Genomic DNA, 19,492 nt, shown 5'->3' with positions numbered 1-19,492 from the left:
AACAAATTTCAGGGGAGAACTACAAGGGATTTGAAATTCATTAGAGAAAGACACAAGTTTTTTTTTTTTTTTTTAACAAAAACTTGTTGTGTGTCACATTTTTTAAAACTAAAAGAAGATTTTTTTTCTATAATTTTACTTATTTGTGTTTTAACACATATAATTATTTTTTTTATATCGACTCCTATATTTTTATTTATTTATTTAGGTTTTCATTTTTTAGAGATCAATACTTTAATAAATAAAAATTATATGGACCGATCTCTTATAAAAAGTAAGGACTGATACCTTAATAAATAAAAAGAAAATACTACTCTAATTTTATATGAGATATCTCACTTCGAAAGTCATAAATTTATTTTTTTCTTTTTCTTTTTTGTTTTAAATTGGTGGACCCCACTTGACTTCTATAACAAATGAGCTCATGTAATGTGAGAGTAATATTTGCCTAAATAAAAATATAAAATTGAAGTTTAAATGAATGAAAACTATAAAAACTAATGCGTAGGTCAATGAATATTAAAAACCTAAACATTAGAAGAAGAAGAACCAGAATCGTGTTTAAAAATTTTCAACAAAGAATTAAAGAATTGATTTTTATTTTTAAATAAATTGAAAGGTCATTATTATTATTTAAACTTTTATCCATCTTAATCAATTTGACTAAATTTATATCTTTTTTGTTTCCAACTTCATACATTTTTTTCGAAAAATATTTATTTTAACTAAATTTTTCCCCAATGCTATATGAAGTGTGTGAGATAATCCAAGGATTAAATAAATTACTTATTTTAGTTAATACTTAAATTAAAAAAAATTATTTTCTCGTACCATAAACTATTGAGTAATTGTTTCTCTCATTATAATAAATTTGATTAAAATAACATAATTTTATGTTTTTTTAGAAAACTTTATTTATTTTGTGATTTATCATTTGACCTAGATTTTAAACTTATCAGTTAGACCCACTGTGCTGGGATATTTTGTCATTTAACCCCTTGTGATTTTAAACTTATCAGTTAGACTCAATGTGCTGAGATATTTTGTCATTTAACTCCTTATGACTTCAAATTTTCACTTAGACCCTTTGTGATTACAAAAAAATTTACTTTGGTTTAAAAAAAAAAAATTTTAAAATTAACTTTTGAAAATAAATTTTTTCTCTTTTTTATTTTATATCCTCATGTAATGTATTTATGGTTTAAAAAATATTTCAAGTTGTTTATTCTGAAATTAATTTATAAATTATCTTTTTTTAAATATTTTTGAAATTAAAAAATTATTATTTAAGATAAATTAAATATGTATTACCAAAATTAAGTGTTTACTTTCTTTAGATAATTTTATAACGACATAGGTTAAAAAATAGATAAAAAGTAATATTTGATTTGAATTGAATTTATTTTCTTGATAAAAATAAGTAATTTTTTTTTAAAATTCATTTTATTTTTTAAACTCTAAATGTATTAGGTGAGGATGTAAAACAAAAAAGAGACAACATTTATTTTTTAAAATTTTTAGTTTTGTAACCACAAGTTGTCTAAGTAAAAGTTTGAAACCACCGAGGATTAAATGATAAATTATTTAAGCACAATGGATCTAAGTGATAAATTTAAAATCACAAGGACTCAAATAATAAATCACAAAACCACGAAGAAAGAAAATGAAGTTTTTTTTTTTTTTTTTCAACAAATACTATTGTTTTTATTTAAAAAAAGGTAAAACTTAAAAGGTTGGAGGCGCTGGTTATAAAAGGATGCACGAAGAATGTTCCGTTTCGACTCTCTGTCTGACTCTCACTGGACTATTTTCTCACCGTTTCTGAGCAGTTTTCTCACTAAACAAACAAACAAACAAAATCGGAAAGAGAAGAAGCCGTAGATTCCGAGGCCCTCTCTCTGTCCGATTTGTTTCTCTACCAAACACACCAAAGACAACAGCACTTGCAGCAACCGTAACCGCAACCGCAACAACAACATTTCTCTCCTCATTATTCTACGCCTTTCTTAATTCTCTCCTTCATCAATCGCTCTTCTGATCTCATGAGTCGCTACGACCCTAACCCCTTCGAAGAGGAAGAGGTTAATCCCTTTGCGGTGAGTTCCCTAACTGTTTAACTTGATTCCGTGTCTAATCTTGTTGAATTCCATGCTTTCCGTTTACGAGTGCGTAATTGGATGGTTAGATCTGTTTGTGGTATTTGAGATCATTGGTGAATTGAATCTCGTATAGTAGTGTAGCTGTATAGGCGGTGGTTACTGTGGCTTCTGGATTATCTCACACACTTCATATAGCATTGGGGAATTTTTGGATGTGATTAAATGTTGCGGAGTGTGTCTGAAATTTGACGTATGAGGGTAATTAGACTGGAAATCTGAGGTTCGTCAGCCTCCTGTTAAAGATTAGGTACTAGACCTGTCCAGAATCATGATTTTGAGAAAACCCTTACTCTGATTATTTTTTTCTTTTTCTTTTTCTGTTTCAACGTGGAACTAATCCTTTTATGTCTTATTTTAATACGATCATATCATGTAGAACATTTCAGCCATTTTTTCACAAATCAACTTAATGCCGGAGCATTAACCAATTGGCTAAACAGAAAGAAGAACGAAACAAGGATCGTGAGAAAACACTATTTCTCTTTTCTTAATTTTCTTTAACCATTCTCCAAGCCTTAAATAGGCAAAAACAAAATAACAAAAAAAAGTAAATAACTATAATCATGCGTAATCAAAGGAGATAACTTACAATCAACGCACACTCAAACATAATCTTAAATAACAAAAAGGAAATAACTAATAAATATTAAAATCCTTAAATAAAGAAATAAATTATGAAAAAGCCCAATCCAAGCGAGTCACCCAGGTGCATCATTCTCCCCTGCCAAAAGAATATTCGTCCTTGAATTTAACGGATCTTCATGGTTATTCTCGCACATTATGCCCTCTTCATCATCATGATAAGGAGACAAGTCAGCAACATTGAAAGTACTAGAAATATTGTATTCCCCAAGAAGTTCAATCTTGTAAGCATTGTTATTGATCTTCCCGAGCACCCTGAAGGGACCATTAGCTCTAGGTAGTTTAACAATCCTGCTAGCCAGAAAATGTTCCTTCCTAAGGTGGATCCATACCATATCGCCTTCATTGAAAATGGCTTGATCTCTATGATTGTCAGCTTGCTGTTTATATTTCACATTCTGCTTCTGAATATGATCATGAACCTGTGAATGTAACTCCTTTTGCTCCTCAGTGCTCATCCTATATGTAGCTTTGTCGGAAATAACAGCTCCTGGCACAAGGTCAATACAATACTGGATGTCTATCATAGGTGGCAATTCCAATGGCATCTCCTCAGGAACCACATCAATGAAGTCCTCTAGCAATGGCTTAACCTGTAAAGGAATGTCAGAAACACCAGAATTTTGTTCTATCACCACACAAGCACATATCTCAACGGCATTGGTAGATTCCTCTTGGGAACCTACTCTAGACAACATAGTGTTCTTCGCCTCCCCCTTTAATTCAGATGGACCCAAGGTAATAGTTAGTCCGTCCTTCTTGAAAGTGTAAGTATTTTTGAAGCCATCGTGCTTCGTTTTCCTATCAAATTGCCATGGCCTCCCCAACAAGATATGACACACATCCATCGGAATCACATCGCACCACACCTCATCAGTGTACCTTTTGCCGATAGAAAATTGTACGAGACACCTCTTGTTCACCTTCACCTCACTTCCTTTCTTCAGCCAAGCAAGCTTGTATGGTTGTGGGTGTTCCTCTGTTTTCAATCTTAGCTTCTCGACCATGGTATTAGAGACTACATTCTCGCAGCTCCCTCCATCAATGATCATATTACACACCTTACCGCCGCTGGTGCACTTGGTGCGGAATATATTGTGTCGAAGCCACGACTCATCATTAATGATGTCAACATTCAACACCCTTCGGACATCATTAATGATGTCAACATTCAACACCCTTCGGACAACCAAGGCTTCGCCTGAATCACCGAAAATAATCTCACATTCTTCAGACCCTCCATCCACCTCATGTTCTTCATACTCATCATAGGTGGGGCCTATATCATGGGCTTGAGTATCCGCAAGAGTAACATACTGCCGGTTTGGACAATCAGCAGCGAAGTGTCCTAAACCCTGACACTTGAAACATCTCTTTGCCGTAGTCCTTGTCTTGCTTGCTTCACCATTGATCGCTCCCCCCTTGCTCACTAGTTTCGGGTTAGAAGATTCCATCCCCGCACTAGTGTTGGCTGTCGAGTTTGATAACTGTCCTTTGTCACAAAATCTGGGTTGGATTTTTGAAGTACCTCCTCTTCTCTTACACTGCTCCTCTACCTTCAAAGCTAGTCGGCATACGTCCTCATATGACCAATATTGTTGTAGGTATACAACATCTGAGATCTCAGTTCGCAGTCCTCCTAGGTAACGAGCAACCAGTTGTTCGTCCTCCTCTGCAATATCATAGCGCATCCGTAAACGATCAAACTCAGTTGTATACTGTTCAACTGATAGGTCTCGCTGCTTGAGATTATGGTACTCAATAAATGCCTCCTGCCGGTAGCGAATGGGTAAGAATTTTTGTTGTAAAAGTTTCTTCATCTTAACCCAACTTCTGATCTTTGACTTCCCTTCTTTGTTTCGCTGCTTTTTAATATGTTCCCACCAAATTGAGGCATGCTTCCTCAATTTGATAGCGACCAGTTTGACCTCTGGTCTTCTGTCAAGTCTCTGATATCAAAGACTCTTTCGACGGTGTGTAACCAGTCGATGAACTCATCTGGATGAGTGGTGCCCTCGAATTCCGGGATCTCAATCTTCACCCCAATATTGGCAAAAAAGGATTGATTTCCAGGTTGACTTCGTCCTCGTCGCTCCTGGTTCCAGTCCCAGAATGGGTTTTCGCTCCTTTCCTCCTCATGAGACGATCTTTCAGATTCCATTCCTTCATCTAACTCGTCCAACTGTGTTTGGGCAATTCGTTGTTCGAGCTCCTGAATTCGTCTACTTTGTTCTGCCATTGTAGTAGCCATTGCTACCATTGTGGCGTCTCGCGCGTCGATGTGTGGTTGTTCGCCGTCGCCATAAAGGGTGTTACCACGCCCTCTACCGCCGTTGTCGCCTCGACCCCGTCGTCCACGACCTCGACCTCGACCGCCATTGTTCTGTTCAGCCATTTAAATGACAACCAGAGCTCTGATACCAAATAATGCCGGAGCAGTAACCAATTGGCTAAACAGAAAGAAGAATGAAACAAGGATTGTGAGAAAATACTATTTCTCTTTTCTTAATTTTCTTTAACCAAATAACAATAGGGTTCTCCAAGCCTTAAATAGGCAAAAACAAAATAACAAAAAAAGTAAATAACTATAATCATGCGCAATCAAAGGAGATAACGCACAATCAACGCACACTCAAACATAATCTTAAATTACAAAAAGGAAATAACTAATAATTATTAAAATCCCTAAATAAAGAAATAAATTATGAAAAAGCTCAATCCAAGCGAGTCACCCAGGTGCATCACAACTGTCAGAAATTTAAGTAATAATTTTCATTTACTCATCTACGAACTTCTTCATTCAAACTGTGACGGTTGGGTGAATGAATGACTGAGATTTTCCATATCACATGATCATCTTAAAATAAGACATGAGAGAATCCATTCATGTTTTTACTAACTTGGATGTTTGTAAAACTAGAATTTTGCATTACAAGGCTGAACAAAATGAATTCTTCCTTGTTTTTAAGGGTGGAATAATTTACTCAAACAAGATTATTGCCATGAAGTTGATTTACGCATTTGAGACAAAGAACCATCACAAATAGTGGCTGATATTGGGATAAATTTTTCAGGTGGTTAATTTATAAATAAATTTGCTATATCATGTGTACTTAAAAGAACTATATCATTTTTCTCCTTCCACCATGTTAAAAATGCAACTATTGTATTATATTTAAACTTCATATCACCGTTACATTTTCTAAATAAAATACAACCTTGAAATATATTTATATGGTACATCATCAACGGATAGAAGAAAACCAAATACTAATAACCTTGGTTCGAGCCTCGGGAATGAAGCAAATAGTTGCTTGGAGAGCCACTGCTATATAGGTTCGACAGAGCTCAAACCGGATTAGTCGAGTTTCTAATGAACTGGCGGAGAAATGAATAAATAAATAAATAAAACAGAAGAAGAAAACCAAATATATCTAGCCAGTAGCCACATCTATATAGAAAGAAAATTCAAGCTAAAAAAATTATACTACATACTCTGAGTATCACCCTCCCTCCTTTCCCACACTCAAAAGAAATGAAAAACCATTGGATATGTAAATCTCATCATATCCACAATGGCTAAACTAAAACATTACAAGCTCCCTTTTCTGATGGAGTGCTGCTTGTGCAGCATGTTTTCAATTCAACAATAAAAGCTAACTCTTTTTCTGTGTTTGTGTGTGTTTAAGATTGTTTTAAATGGGCCTCAAATATTTTAATCTGCAGGAAGAACGGGAACTGGGAAGCCACTTAAGCCAAATGAAATAGCAAAATTTTGAATACAGAAGTTTGATTTGGCGTGCCAGATCTATTGTAATCCACCATTGATAAGTAATGAACAAATACAGAAGTTTGAATACAGAAGTTCATAATTTCTTCATTGACTGACCTTCGACAACAATATCTAAAATTGATACACCTAAAAATTTGAAACTGTGAAAGCTAACAAGGAAATTTTAATATGTAAGATATTGAAAAATCCATGTGTTGTGTTGCTGAGCAGATGCAAAGGGATCTGATTTTCCTCTTTTGGGAGGAAATATACCATTATTAGGTATGAAATAGCATCAAGTTTTCTCAATCAATTGTTTCCTTTAGAGGGCAGGGGGTTCCTCAATGAATTAATAGAGATTGACATTTCACAGAGAGTTCTTTTGTTTCTAATTAATCTTTGGTTCGCTTTTTCTGCAGTTACTGCAGATAAGTTATCTGCAATAAGTCCAATACGACGTCGTTTTGGGGCGGAAATCATGGTGCTTTTGTAATTTTAATTTATTTCAGGGTTATAATAGTCTTTATATTTATAATTTTTTAAGATTTCAATACCAAAACGACGTCGTTTTGGGAATAAATGCAGATAACTTATCTGCAGTAACTGCAGAAATATTTTTCCCTTAATCTTTATATTCTTTCACATTGGTTTGATGATTATTATATGACAATTGATAATGTATTAAGCCATGAAAGTTGCCTTTGATGATATGAAATTGCAGATATGCCACCTCAAATATGCTGAATTCTTTTAGTCTTGCTTTCTTATTTTATAATTATTTGAAGAACTAATACATTAAGCTTTTTCATTAACAATATTAGGTTGGAGCAGGTAAAGGGAAAGGATCAGGGCAACCAAGTTATGGTGGAGGTGCATTTTATACTACTGTAAGTTCCACTTTACTCTAACTGAAACCGTTATGTTTACAACATTTTATACAATCATATTTTGACAAACAAAGGAAGTAACAGTATGTTTTGGCTTTTTGATATGTATTCTCTGTATTTTGATTGTGCTACAGTTCTCTGGCATTGACCATAACAGGTTTTACTATCTAGAATCTGAATTATTTAATCCTTGTAAGATTTTCCCTTTTGAAATTAATCTAGAGATATATGTATACTTGATAGGTTGGGAGGGACCGATTGGTAGCTTGGTACATTTGGTAAGGTTGCACTGGATGAAAAGGCTTTGAGCGAATCGTCTGAGAGAGGTTTTAGTTTTTATATAGTGAAGCAAGTTGGAAATTATTGATTTTGTTGATGAATTACTGAAGTTGATTGATTATTGAAAAAAAAAGTTTAGAATGGGCTCTTTCTTTTTTCACTCATGCAGTGGGTCAAACTGATTTTGGAACCACAATAATTCAGCAATAATGTTCTAAAACAGCTCAGTTAGAGATAAGTTTCCCTTGGAGGGTGATTCATGTAGTAGTGAATAAATTATTAATGGGGTAAGTTGTGGCAGCCTACTTATGGATTTTTAGATAGACACCTAGGGGCCTGTGGTATTATTGGTGCATTGGAGATCTTGATAATTCTCTTTCTCTCTCTATGTTTTCTTTTTCTCCTTTTTTTGAATGAAATGAGGACCTATGTGATGGAAATATTTGCTTCATGTTGGTGATGGTCATTATTGGACTATAATGTTAATGATGAGATGATATCATAGTCTGCTACAATTGTGACAAAGTTGTCAAGAATTAATGTTTTCTCATACTGGAGTGGGAGTGGTATATAATAACCGTTAATTTACAGGTCATGCTCAACAAAATATTTGGAGTAATTTCTGTGGGATTGGTTATAGATTATGTATGGATGGCAATGCAATGTTATTATGTAGATTTTTGACATGAAGATAGGAAGGGATTTCCTGCAGAGAGGGTAATATTCAGTTTCACTTGGTTAGCTATTAATACATCTTTCCCATTCAAGTGGGGGAAACTAGGATTGTGAAACCTTTGAGATCTTAACAGAAAACTTCATGGTGAATGGTCATGGAGTTATTCACTTATTCCCATGAAAATTATAATTTATGGAGGCAGGTTGTAAAAGTAAGGATGGGTTTTTAACAAGGGATGGATGTTCTATCAGGTTATGAGAGACTATCAGGTTGGGGCTTTGAAGACAGTCAGGAAATTTTGGACTGACTTGCTACTATGTTGTTATCGTGTTTTTTGTTGTCATGAAGTTCAGAAACCATTTTGTGGTAGTGCACTGCTATTAAGTTAATGATCATATGGTGGTTTTTCAACTTTTTTTCCTTTCCCTTTGGCAGATGATTGACTTGGGGAGGTTACTTTATGTAGATTGATGCAATTTTTTGCATGCTGGTGTGATTACTTGCTTGTATTTTTATATCATGCTCTTTTCTAATGATTTGTCAACAGGAAACTGAATAACTGGAGCTAGTATTGTAAAAATATGAGGGAGCAATCAGTAACTATGCTGATTTGATATCTTCCCCTCTCCCCTCTTTTCTTTTGGGGCTCATTTTCTAAAACTTCTCTGTTTCTTTTTAAACATAAAACGTAAAAGAAAAATACAAAACAGGCCTTTTTGTTTATTAACTTACTACATATTTGTTTAAATTTGCAGAATCCTGGAAGTGTTCCCTCTTCAAACTCAAGGCTCTCACCGCTTTCTCCTGAGCCTTATGATCGTGGGGCAACTATTGACATTCCTATTGATAGCTCAAAGGTAGACTGGCTTATGAAAATGTTGAAATGAATATCAAAACGATCTGTTGCAGTGTTCTTGTTGACCAAAAATTTAATTATGTCCTTTTTAACTTTAGGACGTCAAAACAAAGGAGAAGGAACTTCAAGCTAGAGAGTCTGAATTGAAAAGAAGGGAACAGGTGATTCATCCTGATTTCTTGTTTCATATCTTTAGAGCACAAGTACACAACTTACTCTTATAAGAGTTAGAAACTTGGTTTGTCAGATTCAATATTTTAATATTGTTATTTATATAGGTAATTGGTGCTAATAAATTATAATGATTCTATCTATTAGAAGTTAATATCAGGGACCTAATTAGCGGCCAAAGTGGCTTATGTTAATTCTGTGATACGTGGGACGTAGCCACTTCTTATTTATAATATATTAGTATTAGTATATTGGTAAACCTTCTGTTGAGAATTTAGTTTAGTACATTAACTGTCATTTCAGATTCTTAATGCCATGTCTGTTTACGTTAACCTTGCTATGAATTAACTTGGCCACTGCACTATAATATCATTTGGTTTAGTCAGGAAATTGATGATCTCATTATCTTCTGTAGGAACTAAAAAGAAGGGAAGATGCTATAGCACGAGGTATTTGAGTTTGTCTATTTCTATTCTTATAGAACCCAACAAGAACAATGTCTATAATTTGGTGTTTACTTTTTTTTTTCAGCTGGAATAGTTGTAGAGGACAAAAATTGGCCACCTTTTCTCCCCATCATTCATCATGACATTGCAAATGAAATACCAATACATCTTCAAAGGATGCAGTATGTTGCATTTACAACATGGTTGGGTATGTTGAACTCCAGAACTGTCTTCTAGAATGTGTTTAAGTCATAAATAGCTACTTGCTTGCTGATAGTTAGTATTAATAAAATCTAGATGTGTCTTTCTGATGAAAAAGAAAGAGTGTTTTTCTGTATAACACTATTGATTGATTACATTGAGAGACCCAATAGGTCCTATTTATATTGAGTACAAAGAACAATGCTAATGAATAGCAACAGTAAACTAAGAGGCTTATTTACAATAACAAGAGACATTAAAAAATAAGGGAACAAATAGCAAGGAAGTAATAAATGATAATCTAGAATATTCTACACTCCCCCTCAAGTTGGGAGATATATATTGATCATTCCCAACTTGCTGATCAAATCCTCAAAGGTTGGCTTAAGTAAACCTTTGGTGAGAATATCTGCCGTTTGTTCCTTGGTAGGTATATATGACAAGCATACACTACCGTCTTCTAATTTTTCTTTGATAAAGTGACGATCGACTTCCACATGTTTTGTTCTGTCATGATGGACAGGATTTTGAGCAATGCTGATATCAGCTTTATTATCACAATATAATCTGATAGGTAGGGAATAAGAGATCTTCAACTCTTCCAGAAGCCTTCTTAACCAAATTCCTTCACAAATACCATGGGCTAAAGCCCGAAATTCCGCTTCTGCACTGCTTCTTGCAACAACAGTTTGTTTCTTACTTCTCCAGGTCACAAGGTTTCCCCAGACATAAGTACAATATCCTGAAGTAGATCTTCGGTCCATTGCAGAGCCAGCCCAATCTGCATCTGTATAAACTTCAATCATCCTTTTGTTCCCCTTTTTAAAGAGAATTCCTCGACCAGGGGTGTTTTTGAGGTACTTGAGAATTCTATAAACAGCACTAAGGTGTTTTTCCTTAGGAGAATGCATGAATTGGCTAACCATGCTCACAGCAAAAGCAATATCAGGACGAGTGTGAGACAAATAGATTAATTTCCCCACTAGTCTCTGGTACTGCTCCTTATCAACATCTTCCCCGTCCTCAACTCCCATCTTGATATTAGCTTCAATTGGAGTCTCTGCTGGCTTGCACCCAAGCATACCTGTTTCTTGCAACAGGTTTAGAATGTATTTTTTCTGAGTTAAGGAAATTCCTTCCTTACTTCGAGCAACTTCCATGCCAAGGAAGTATTTGAGAGATCCAAGATCTTTTAGTTCAAACTGATCAGCTAAACATTTTTTTAAAGAGGCTATCTCCTCGGTATCATTACCAATGACAATTATGTCATCAACATAAACAATGAGGATAGCAATTCTACCTTTGTCAGAGTGTTTAAAGAATAAAGTGTGATCAGTCTGAGCTTGGGTGAACCCTCTTCCCTTAACAGCTTGAGTAAATTTCCCAAACCATTCTCTGGGAGATTGTTTAAGTCCATAGAGAGACTTCTGCAACTGAACCATCCCCTTTTTCAAAACCAGGAGGTGGATCCATGTAAACTTCCTCATGTAGATCACCATTCAAGAAGGATTCTTGACATCTAACTGTTGCAATGGCCAATCAAGGTTGGCGGCAAGAGATAGCAGAATGCGGATAGTGTTAAGCTTGGCAACAGGAGCAAATGTCTCCTGATAATCAATCCCATGAGTCTGAGTAAATCCCTTAGCAACTAATCTGGCCTTATACCTGTTGATGCTGTTATCTGCATTAAATTTTATTGTGAACACCCACTTGCAACCAACAGTTTTCTTTCCTTTAGGTAATGTCACAAACTCCCATGTTCCATTTTTTATAAGTGCATCCATTTCTTCTAATACGGCGTTCCTCCATTTTGGGTCATCAAGTGCTTCTTGGATATTTTTGGGTATCCTGGTACTATCTAACATAGTGTTGAAAGCACGAAAACCTGGAGATAACTTCTCATATGAGATATAATGGGAAATAGGATGAGCAGTGCAAGATCTAGTACCTTTTCAAAGGGCGATGGGCATATCAATGTTGGCTGTGCTAGTGCATTCAAGTGGGTTGCTAGAGCAAGGACTCGAGTCAGGATCCTGGCAGTCTAGAGTCTCTTGATGTGTTTTGCGCCTGCTGTAGAATTTTTCCCATTTACCAGGAGGATCACAAGGACTGGGAAGATCATTAGACTCAGGTATAATTGCTCCCCCTGTTTCCTTCCCAATAACTCCCCCTGTTTCCAAAGGCCAAGGTAAGACAACAGCTTCATTTGGTTTCCCAGGCTTATCTTCATCCATACCAGTAGACTCCCCCTGAAGAGAAGTCGGGGAAAAAAAGGATTGTGTCTCATAAAAGGTAACATCCATGGAAACAAAGACCTTACGGAGAGAAGGTGAGTAACACTTATAGCCTTTTTGATTAGGAGAATATCCTATGAAGACACATTTAATAGATTTAGGGTCAAGTTTGGACCTTTGATGTGGAGGAATATGTACAAAGACCACGCAGCCAAATATTTTTGGAGGAAGAGAAAGAGCACAGAAAGAAGAAAAAGATTTAGTAAGACAAGATAAAGGAGAATGAAAATTTAGTACCCGAGAAGGCATTCGATTAATGAGATAAGAAGCTGTCAAGATGGCTTCCCCCCACAGATATTTAGGGACATGCATCGTGAATAAGAGAGCTCGAGCAACTTCAATTAGACGTCTATTTTTCCTTTCAGCCACCCCATTTTGTTGAGGGGTGTTAGGACAAAAACTTTGATGAATAATTCCATGCTGGTTTAGGTAATCTCCAAGAACAGAATTAAAATATTCAGTGGCATTGTCTGTTCGCAGAATTTTGATAGGAGTCTGGAATTGAGTTTGAATCATAGCATGAAAATTTTTAAAAGTGGATGCCGCATCAGACTTGTCTTTTAAGAGATATACCCAACATACCCTAGAATGATCATCAATGAAAGTAATAAACCAACAAGCACCCGAGACATTTTTTTCACGAGCAGGTCCCCAAATATCACTATGAATCAATGTAAAGGGAGAAGATTCATGATATTTCTTAGGAGAATAAGTGACACGAGAATGTTTTGCAAGCTGACAAATATCACAAAGAAAGGAACTTGGCTTTTTATTGATAAATAAGTTAGGGAATAACTTCTGAAGATAAACAAAATTTGGGTGCCCTAACCTACGATGCCATAACAAAACATCATTACAATCATCTGATAAACATAGAGAGTGGTTTGAAAAAATCCTCCTTTCACAAAGATCCTCCTCCAAATAGTATAGCCTTTCTTCCTCTCTAGCACTGCCAATCATCATCCCCGAGTCCTGCTCCTGAAAGATACAAGCATTTGCAGAAAACTTAGCAACACAATGCAACTCAGCAGTAAATTTGCTAATAGAGATGAGGTTACAAGTAAGGGAGGGAACATGAAGGACTAAGTTCAAAATAATATGTTCAGAAAGTTTAATGGATCCCTTGCCCGCAATAGTGGAGAAATTTCCATCAGCTGTTCTTATTTACTACGTTCAACATGGAATGCCATACCTTTTTGAGCAACATGACTAGTTGCCTCAGCAGGTTGAGACATCAATTTCTGAAATTGCTCATACTGGGCCTTAGAGAGGAGAACACCATCGGGGTTTGAAGGGACATGAGACCCCTCCCCCTTATCTTCGGAAGATACTTGATTAGCACGATTCTTGTTCTGTCCTTTTGGTTTCCAGTTTGGTGGTTTGCCATGAATTTCCCAACATTTTTCACGGGTGTGACCACCCTTATTGCAATGAGAACACCAACGGTCAGAACGTTTTGAGTCCCCAGAAGGACGAGCAGTATTCTTTGTTATAAAGGCTGACCCATCAGAGGACTTAGAGTCCTTATCACCCAACATTACCTTTCGGCGAAGCTCCTCCCTTCGTACCTCAGAAAAGGCAGTGGCAATGGAAGGTAATGGGTTTTGCCCCAAAATTCTTCCACGAACATCATCCAGATCAGAATTAAGGCCAGCAAGAAAATCATAGAGACGCCTTTTCTCTATATAATTTTTGAATATTGCATTAGCGTCTAAACCTTGAAGGTCTGCTTTATCATAAAGATCCAACTCTTGCCACAATGTTTTTAGAGCAAGGAAGTATTCAGTAACAGTCATCCCTCCTTAGCGTAAATCTTTCACCTTGGTGTTGAGTTCAAAAGCCTGAGAGGCATTGCCCAGGTCAGAGTAGTATTCTTTAACAGCTTCCCAAATTTCTTGAGCCGTATCAAGGAATAAATAAGTTTGACTGATATCCGATTCCATAGAATTAGTCAGCCATGTCATGACCAAAGCATTTTCAGTCACCCAAGCATCATAGCCAGGTTCATGTTCTGCTGGTTGAACCTTTTTTCCATCCAGATACCCCATCTTCCCTTTGGCCTGGATAAACAACTTAACAGATTGACACCATTGCACATAGTTTCTACCGTTTAAACGGTGATTGGTGATCTGCATTGCTGGGTTGTCTCCAGAAGACGAAGAAATGGGAAGGGGTGAGGTTCCGGTCGAAACTCCAGATGAATTTTCAACATTTTCAGTGTCCATGGCTTCCTAACAACAATACCCAGAAAACAAAATTCCTCCAAATATGATTTTGAGGCAGACGATCAGAACTGGGTATGACCCGCCGGAAAAAAATGATGGGAGGGCGGCGCGTGGACCACACGCGCCGGCGAAGCTGAAGGATGTTGGTGGCGCGTGGCTGGGTTTCCGGCGACGGGTCTTTTGTTGGCTGGCTCGGAATTTTGTTCTGGACCTAATGGTGGCCTTGGTTTTGTGGTTGGAGGTGTCTAGGTGAGGGTTCTGGCCTTGACAGAGGCAAAAAACGAAAAAAAAAAAAAAAAGAATGGAAGGGAAGTTAGAACAGGGAAGAGACTGAATTTTAACCAGCTCTGATACCATGATGAAAAAGAAAGAGTGTTTTTCTGTATAACACTATTGATTGATTACATTGAGAGACCCAATAAGTCCTATTTATATTGAGTTCAAAGAACAATGCTAATAAATAGCAACAGTAAACTAAGAGGCTTATTTACAATAACAAGAGACATTAAAAAATAAGGGAACAAATAGCAAGGAAGTAATAAATGATAATCTAGAATATTCTACACTTTCTTATGAATTATTGTCTGAACTTCTTACGTGAGTTACTGACTGGTATGGAAGCTTTTAGTATAATTGACAAGATGGATGGATACAAAGGCATTTTCATAGATTAGCAACAAAACTATGGATGAAATACATATTTTACTTCATGTAAAAAGTACTCTCCAGTCTTTCGCTCCATATTTCCAGATAATGTTAACAATTAGTTGCGATATGTTTTTATAGTAATATGATAGTTGATTGTATTGCCCAAATTTAAGTATTTAAAAACATTCCTTTTTTTTACTAATAGAAACATTGCTTCCTTTGTTTTCCTGATACAAAATCCAGCATTAAAAGTAATATTTAAGTTAAGTTCCATATTTTATTAAGTGAAAGTAAACCAAACTATTTTCAACCTTGATAATGTTTTCGTTTATAAGATTCATGTTCCATAAACTATATTAATTTACTTCAATGTAAAATAAGCATTGCTAATGCAACCAATTGCATCAGTTTTTAAATAAAATAACATAATTTTTTCTTTACCAAATTATTGAAATTGTGAAGCAACCCTTGTTTGTCTCAGTGATGGCAGTTTCAAGAGATCTGTAAGTATGGTTGAAATTCTAACATATTTTATGCTGAAAAGAGTTTAACCTTATTAGATATTTTGTCTGCTAAATGCATCCTTGTCTTGTGTGTGTAAAAATTTTGTTTGTTCTCATTTATTGATCCAATGAATCATAAAAAAAAGATTTTGAAGCCCATAGATAATGTTGTAATAACTTCTAACTGAAGTACAAGATAAGGTTGATGTCTTCTCAACCTACGAAAATTCTCCCCCTCCCCCATTTCACTAGAAATTTATTGCATATGTTAAAATATCTAGAAAATATCTCAAAATATTTCATATTTCATTATTTGTTTCCTTATTTAATTATGATTAAAAGTCTAGTATTTAGTATAAATAGGAATTAGTATCTTGTATTTTGTATCACATCAAATTAATATTAATTTTAGATCATTTATTCGTTTATTCTCTCTTATCCTCCTCCTCTATCTAAATCTGTATAATTTCAACAGTAAAAATATTTTATTTGTTTATTCTCTCTTATCCTCCTCCTCTATCTAAATCTGTATAATTTCAACGGTAAAAATATTTTTTAAATCATCATTTATCTTACTTTAATAACTGTATGTGTCTTAATTTTTCAACTTTGTAATATTCTGCAGGTATGATTTTGTGTCTTGTGTGGAATATTCTGGCAGTTACCATTGCTTGGATCAAAGGAGAAGGTTTGTCTTACAACTGGATATTGGCCTGTTTAATTTACAGACTTGTTAGGTCCTGTTTAATTTACAGACTTGTCTTCATAGTAGTTAATTGTGCCGCAATAGCGCCGCGAGCCGCGTTGTATGGGCGTTGCGGTGCCTCGCCGCAAGAAACCGCGCCGCGCCACACTGGAACGCAATAGCGGTCATTGCAATCGCATTTGCAGCCATAATACTGTCATAAGGCAAAATGTCAGTTTTGTCCTAAATTTAAATGTGTAACGGAAAAAATTTAAGAGTTTTTTAGTCTATCCGCATTTCTTTCTGTCACTTCTGCTACCTATGCCTTTAAAAAATGTTTCTTTTTGTCATTATTACTGTCATATATCTATTCTGCTATTTCTGCAAACGCAACCCGCTATAATGCTATAGCGTTTTTCGGGGTTGGCCGCGACATGCCGCAATCCGCATTTGATAACTATGCTTGTCTTACCTTGCAGGTCCAACAATCTGGTTTCTTGCTATTATATACTTTATTTCTGGTGCTCCAGGATCCTATGTGCTGTGGTATCGCCCTCTTTATCGTGCTATGAGGTAGTATTCAATCTGACTTAATGCAATTTTTGTAGTTTTTAAGTTTATTTGGTAAGATCTTAAAAAATATTAAAACAGGTTGATCTATGTCCTCCAGATATGCTTTATCTCAATTATGAAGCCCCGAATATTTTACTGTTAAGAGTGGTATGTACACCTGGGTAATATGTGGGAAGAATGATAACCTTTGGAAGGCAATACTGTCATTGCGAAAACTGAAAAGCTCTGTGGGTGCAAAGTTTACCTTCTGAAATACCTTGTCCTTAACCTTCACTTTTTGAAGGGGTATCAGAAGAACAGGGGAAAGGAGAGTGATTGGGAGGCAGGAGTCTGTTGATGCTTAACCTTCTTCCAAACTGCATTAAAAAAGCATTGACATGTAACTGCTTTTGTAGGAACATTTATACTGTGAGCAGGATCCACTCTGCTATCTGGATTCTTCATTGTTTTATTATTAATTTTGTTGTTATATATTGATGTTGTTTCTGTTTTATAATCGCGTGTCATCTCCTGTTACAGAACAGACAGTGCTCTGAAGTTTAGCTGGTTTTTCTTGTTTTACGCGGCAAGTTTTATATATTTTCTCGCTGTAGTCACTATTCTGCACTAATTTTGGGTAACCGCTCATCTCTTTTTTCCAATTTTCTCCAAGCAGTTGCACATTGTCTTTTGCATTTTCGCTGCAGTTGCTCCACCAATTATCTTCAAAGGAAAATCTCTCACGTGAGTATACTTCTAATCTTGCATTCCTAGTATGTATTTTGCAAACTCAAATTCTTCTATAACTACTCTTTTACTGATTTGATCTTCTGGAGGCAAGGAAAACACTGGGGATGGCTGAAGCATTTTATTACCGAGCTTATTGATTTCTCGTCTGGGTTTTATCCATAACTATTTAACTGAAGGGGCATAAATTGGTGGCAATTTACCCCGCATAATTTTGTATCTAATGAACATAATGACTATGCCATAATCATCAATTTTTTGTATTATGTTAGGGTTGGTGGTATGTAATCCATGATTTTGTTGAAGATCAGTTATATGAAAAATAAATTTGTTCTTTTCGTTATTCCACTTCTGCTCAAATTAATGGTTGTATTGTATGTTGTTATGATGCGGACAGAGGTATTCTGGCTGCGATCGATGTGTTGAACGACAATGGATTTGTTGCGGTATGTTCCAATTGTGTATTTTTTGGCTGCTATAATGCCACTAGCTTCTTGGATAATCAATAGTTGGATATTATGACTCTGTTCCGGATGAGTATATTTTCAAGTCATGATTTCACGATGAAATAATGTTAATACTTAGTGCTGAATTGCAGATATTCTACTTTATTGGGTTTGGGTTATTCTGTCTTGAGTCACTGCTGAGCATCTGGGTTATTCAGGTTTTTATAATCTTAACCCTGTAACAGTAACTTGGTATTTTCTTGGTCCTAGTTGTGCTTGATTTTTTAACTGTTGATTTTATATTCACAGCAAGTATTAATGTACTTTCGCGGCAGTGGCAAGGCCGCAGAGATGAAGCGCGAGGCTGCAAGAGGGACGATGATGGCAGCTCTATGATGTGGTACTTGCAAATGCTTTTCCGATGGTTATACCCCAAAAACTGGTTTCCTAAGTTACCAGTTCCTTACACACACCTTTTGCGCCTTGCTTAATACTTGGGAGTTGGATGTGTTTTCCTTGGTTTTGGGCTAGGGTTAACTCAAACCAGATAATTACTATAAGTCTCAGTTGTGCACATATATATATATATATATAGACAACGTTGTTTAAGGATGGCTTCCTCGACCGAGGAGTCTTACTGGATTGGAAAAGAAAGAAAAAATTTCATTGACCCAATCTAACAGGATTTGGTTGAAAATATAAGATTCGATTTACCTCGATTTGGGTTAGATTATTTTTTAAGTTTTTATGAGAATTTATAACATAAATTCATTAAATTTATCTAAATATAAAGTCTAATTCATTAAAGGGATTGATGTTAGAGATAGTTTTATCTCTTATACACACATAAAAGTGTGTAGGGTTCATTTTTTTTTTCTCTCTCTGCTCTTCACATGGCTCTACATGAGTTTTATATATTTTTATGTATGTGTAGGAGATAAAATAATGTCTTCTAACATGAGAAACATTAATCTCATTAAAATACAACAAATATTGTTTAAATTAATTATTTATCTTATAATATGTCTAAAGTTAAGAAAAATAAATAATTAAGTTTGTCATAAAAGGAAAATAAATATAAATAACGTGAGAATTTGTTAGATAAAATATTATTTTAAATATGTAATTTCTGTTAAGTTTGAATTGAATTGACTTTTAAATTTAGATATGAAAATTTGATTGAATTCAATTAAATTTTTTGGTTTTTAAATTTTCAATTCTATATTTTAAACGTTCAATTGGTTGGATTTCGAATATTTCTACCTCCATAAATGACTTGTTTAGGTAGAATTTCATTTATACT

The 19,492-nt window shown here is 35.3% G+C and overlaps 1 protein-coding gene across 4 annotated transcripts; it reads left to right on the top strand.

Moving 5' to 3' along the window:
• Positions 1-1,786: 1,786 nt before the first annotated feature.
• LOC133294807 (secretory carrier-associated membrane protein 1-like) lies at positions 1,787-18,866 on the top strand. 4 transcript variants are annotated; one of them, XM_061493556.1, is made up of 13 exons: positions 1,787-2,096; positions 7,395-7,460; positions 9,171-9,272; positions 9,370-9,432; positions 9,858-9,891; positions 9,974-10,096; positions 16,385-16,447; positions 16,924-17,017; positions 17,537-17,582; positions 17,673-17,740; positions 18,141-18,189; positions 18,342-18,407; positions 18,499-18,866. In XM_061493556.1, exons 1-13 carry the CDS (start codon positions 2,043-2,045, stop codon positions 18,583-18,585), a joined length of 915 nt encoding a protein of 304 aa, XP_061349540.1. In that variant the 5' UTR covers positions 1,787-2,042; the 3' UTR covers positions 18,586-18,866. The 4 variants fall into 4 exon arrangements, with proteins under 4 accessions (XP_061349540.1, XP_061349543.1, XP_061349542.1 ...); XM_061493559.1 differs by lacking the exon at positions 7,395-7,460 and having other exon boundaries at positions 17,537-17,579; positions 17,670-17,740; positions 18,342-18,390; positions 18,503-18,866; XM_061493558.1 differs by lacking the exon at positions 7,395-7,460 and having other exon boundaries at positions 17,537-17,579; positions 17,670-17,740.
• Positions 18,867-19,492: the final 626 nt, after the last annotated feature.

The sequence above is a fragment of the Gastrolobium bilobum genome, unplaced genomic scaffold (genome assembly GCF_033153095.1).
Source record: "Gastrolobium bilobum isolate Gb01-03AN ecotype WA unplaced genomic scaffold, APGP_CSIRO_Gbil_v1 utg85175, whole genome shotgun sequence".
In the NCBI taxonomy this organism is placed as follows: Eukaryota; Viridiplantae; Streptophyta; class Magnoliopsida; order Fabales; family Fabaceae; genus Gastrolobium; species Gastrolobium bilobum.
Note: the sequence above shows the minus strand (reverse complement) of the source record. Positions and strands in the feature narration are given on the sequence as shown.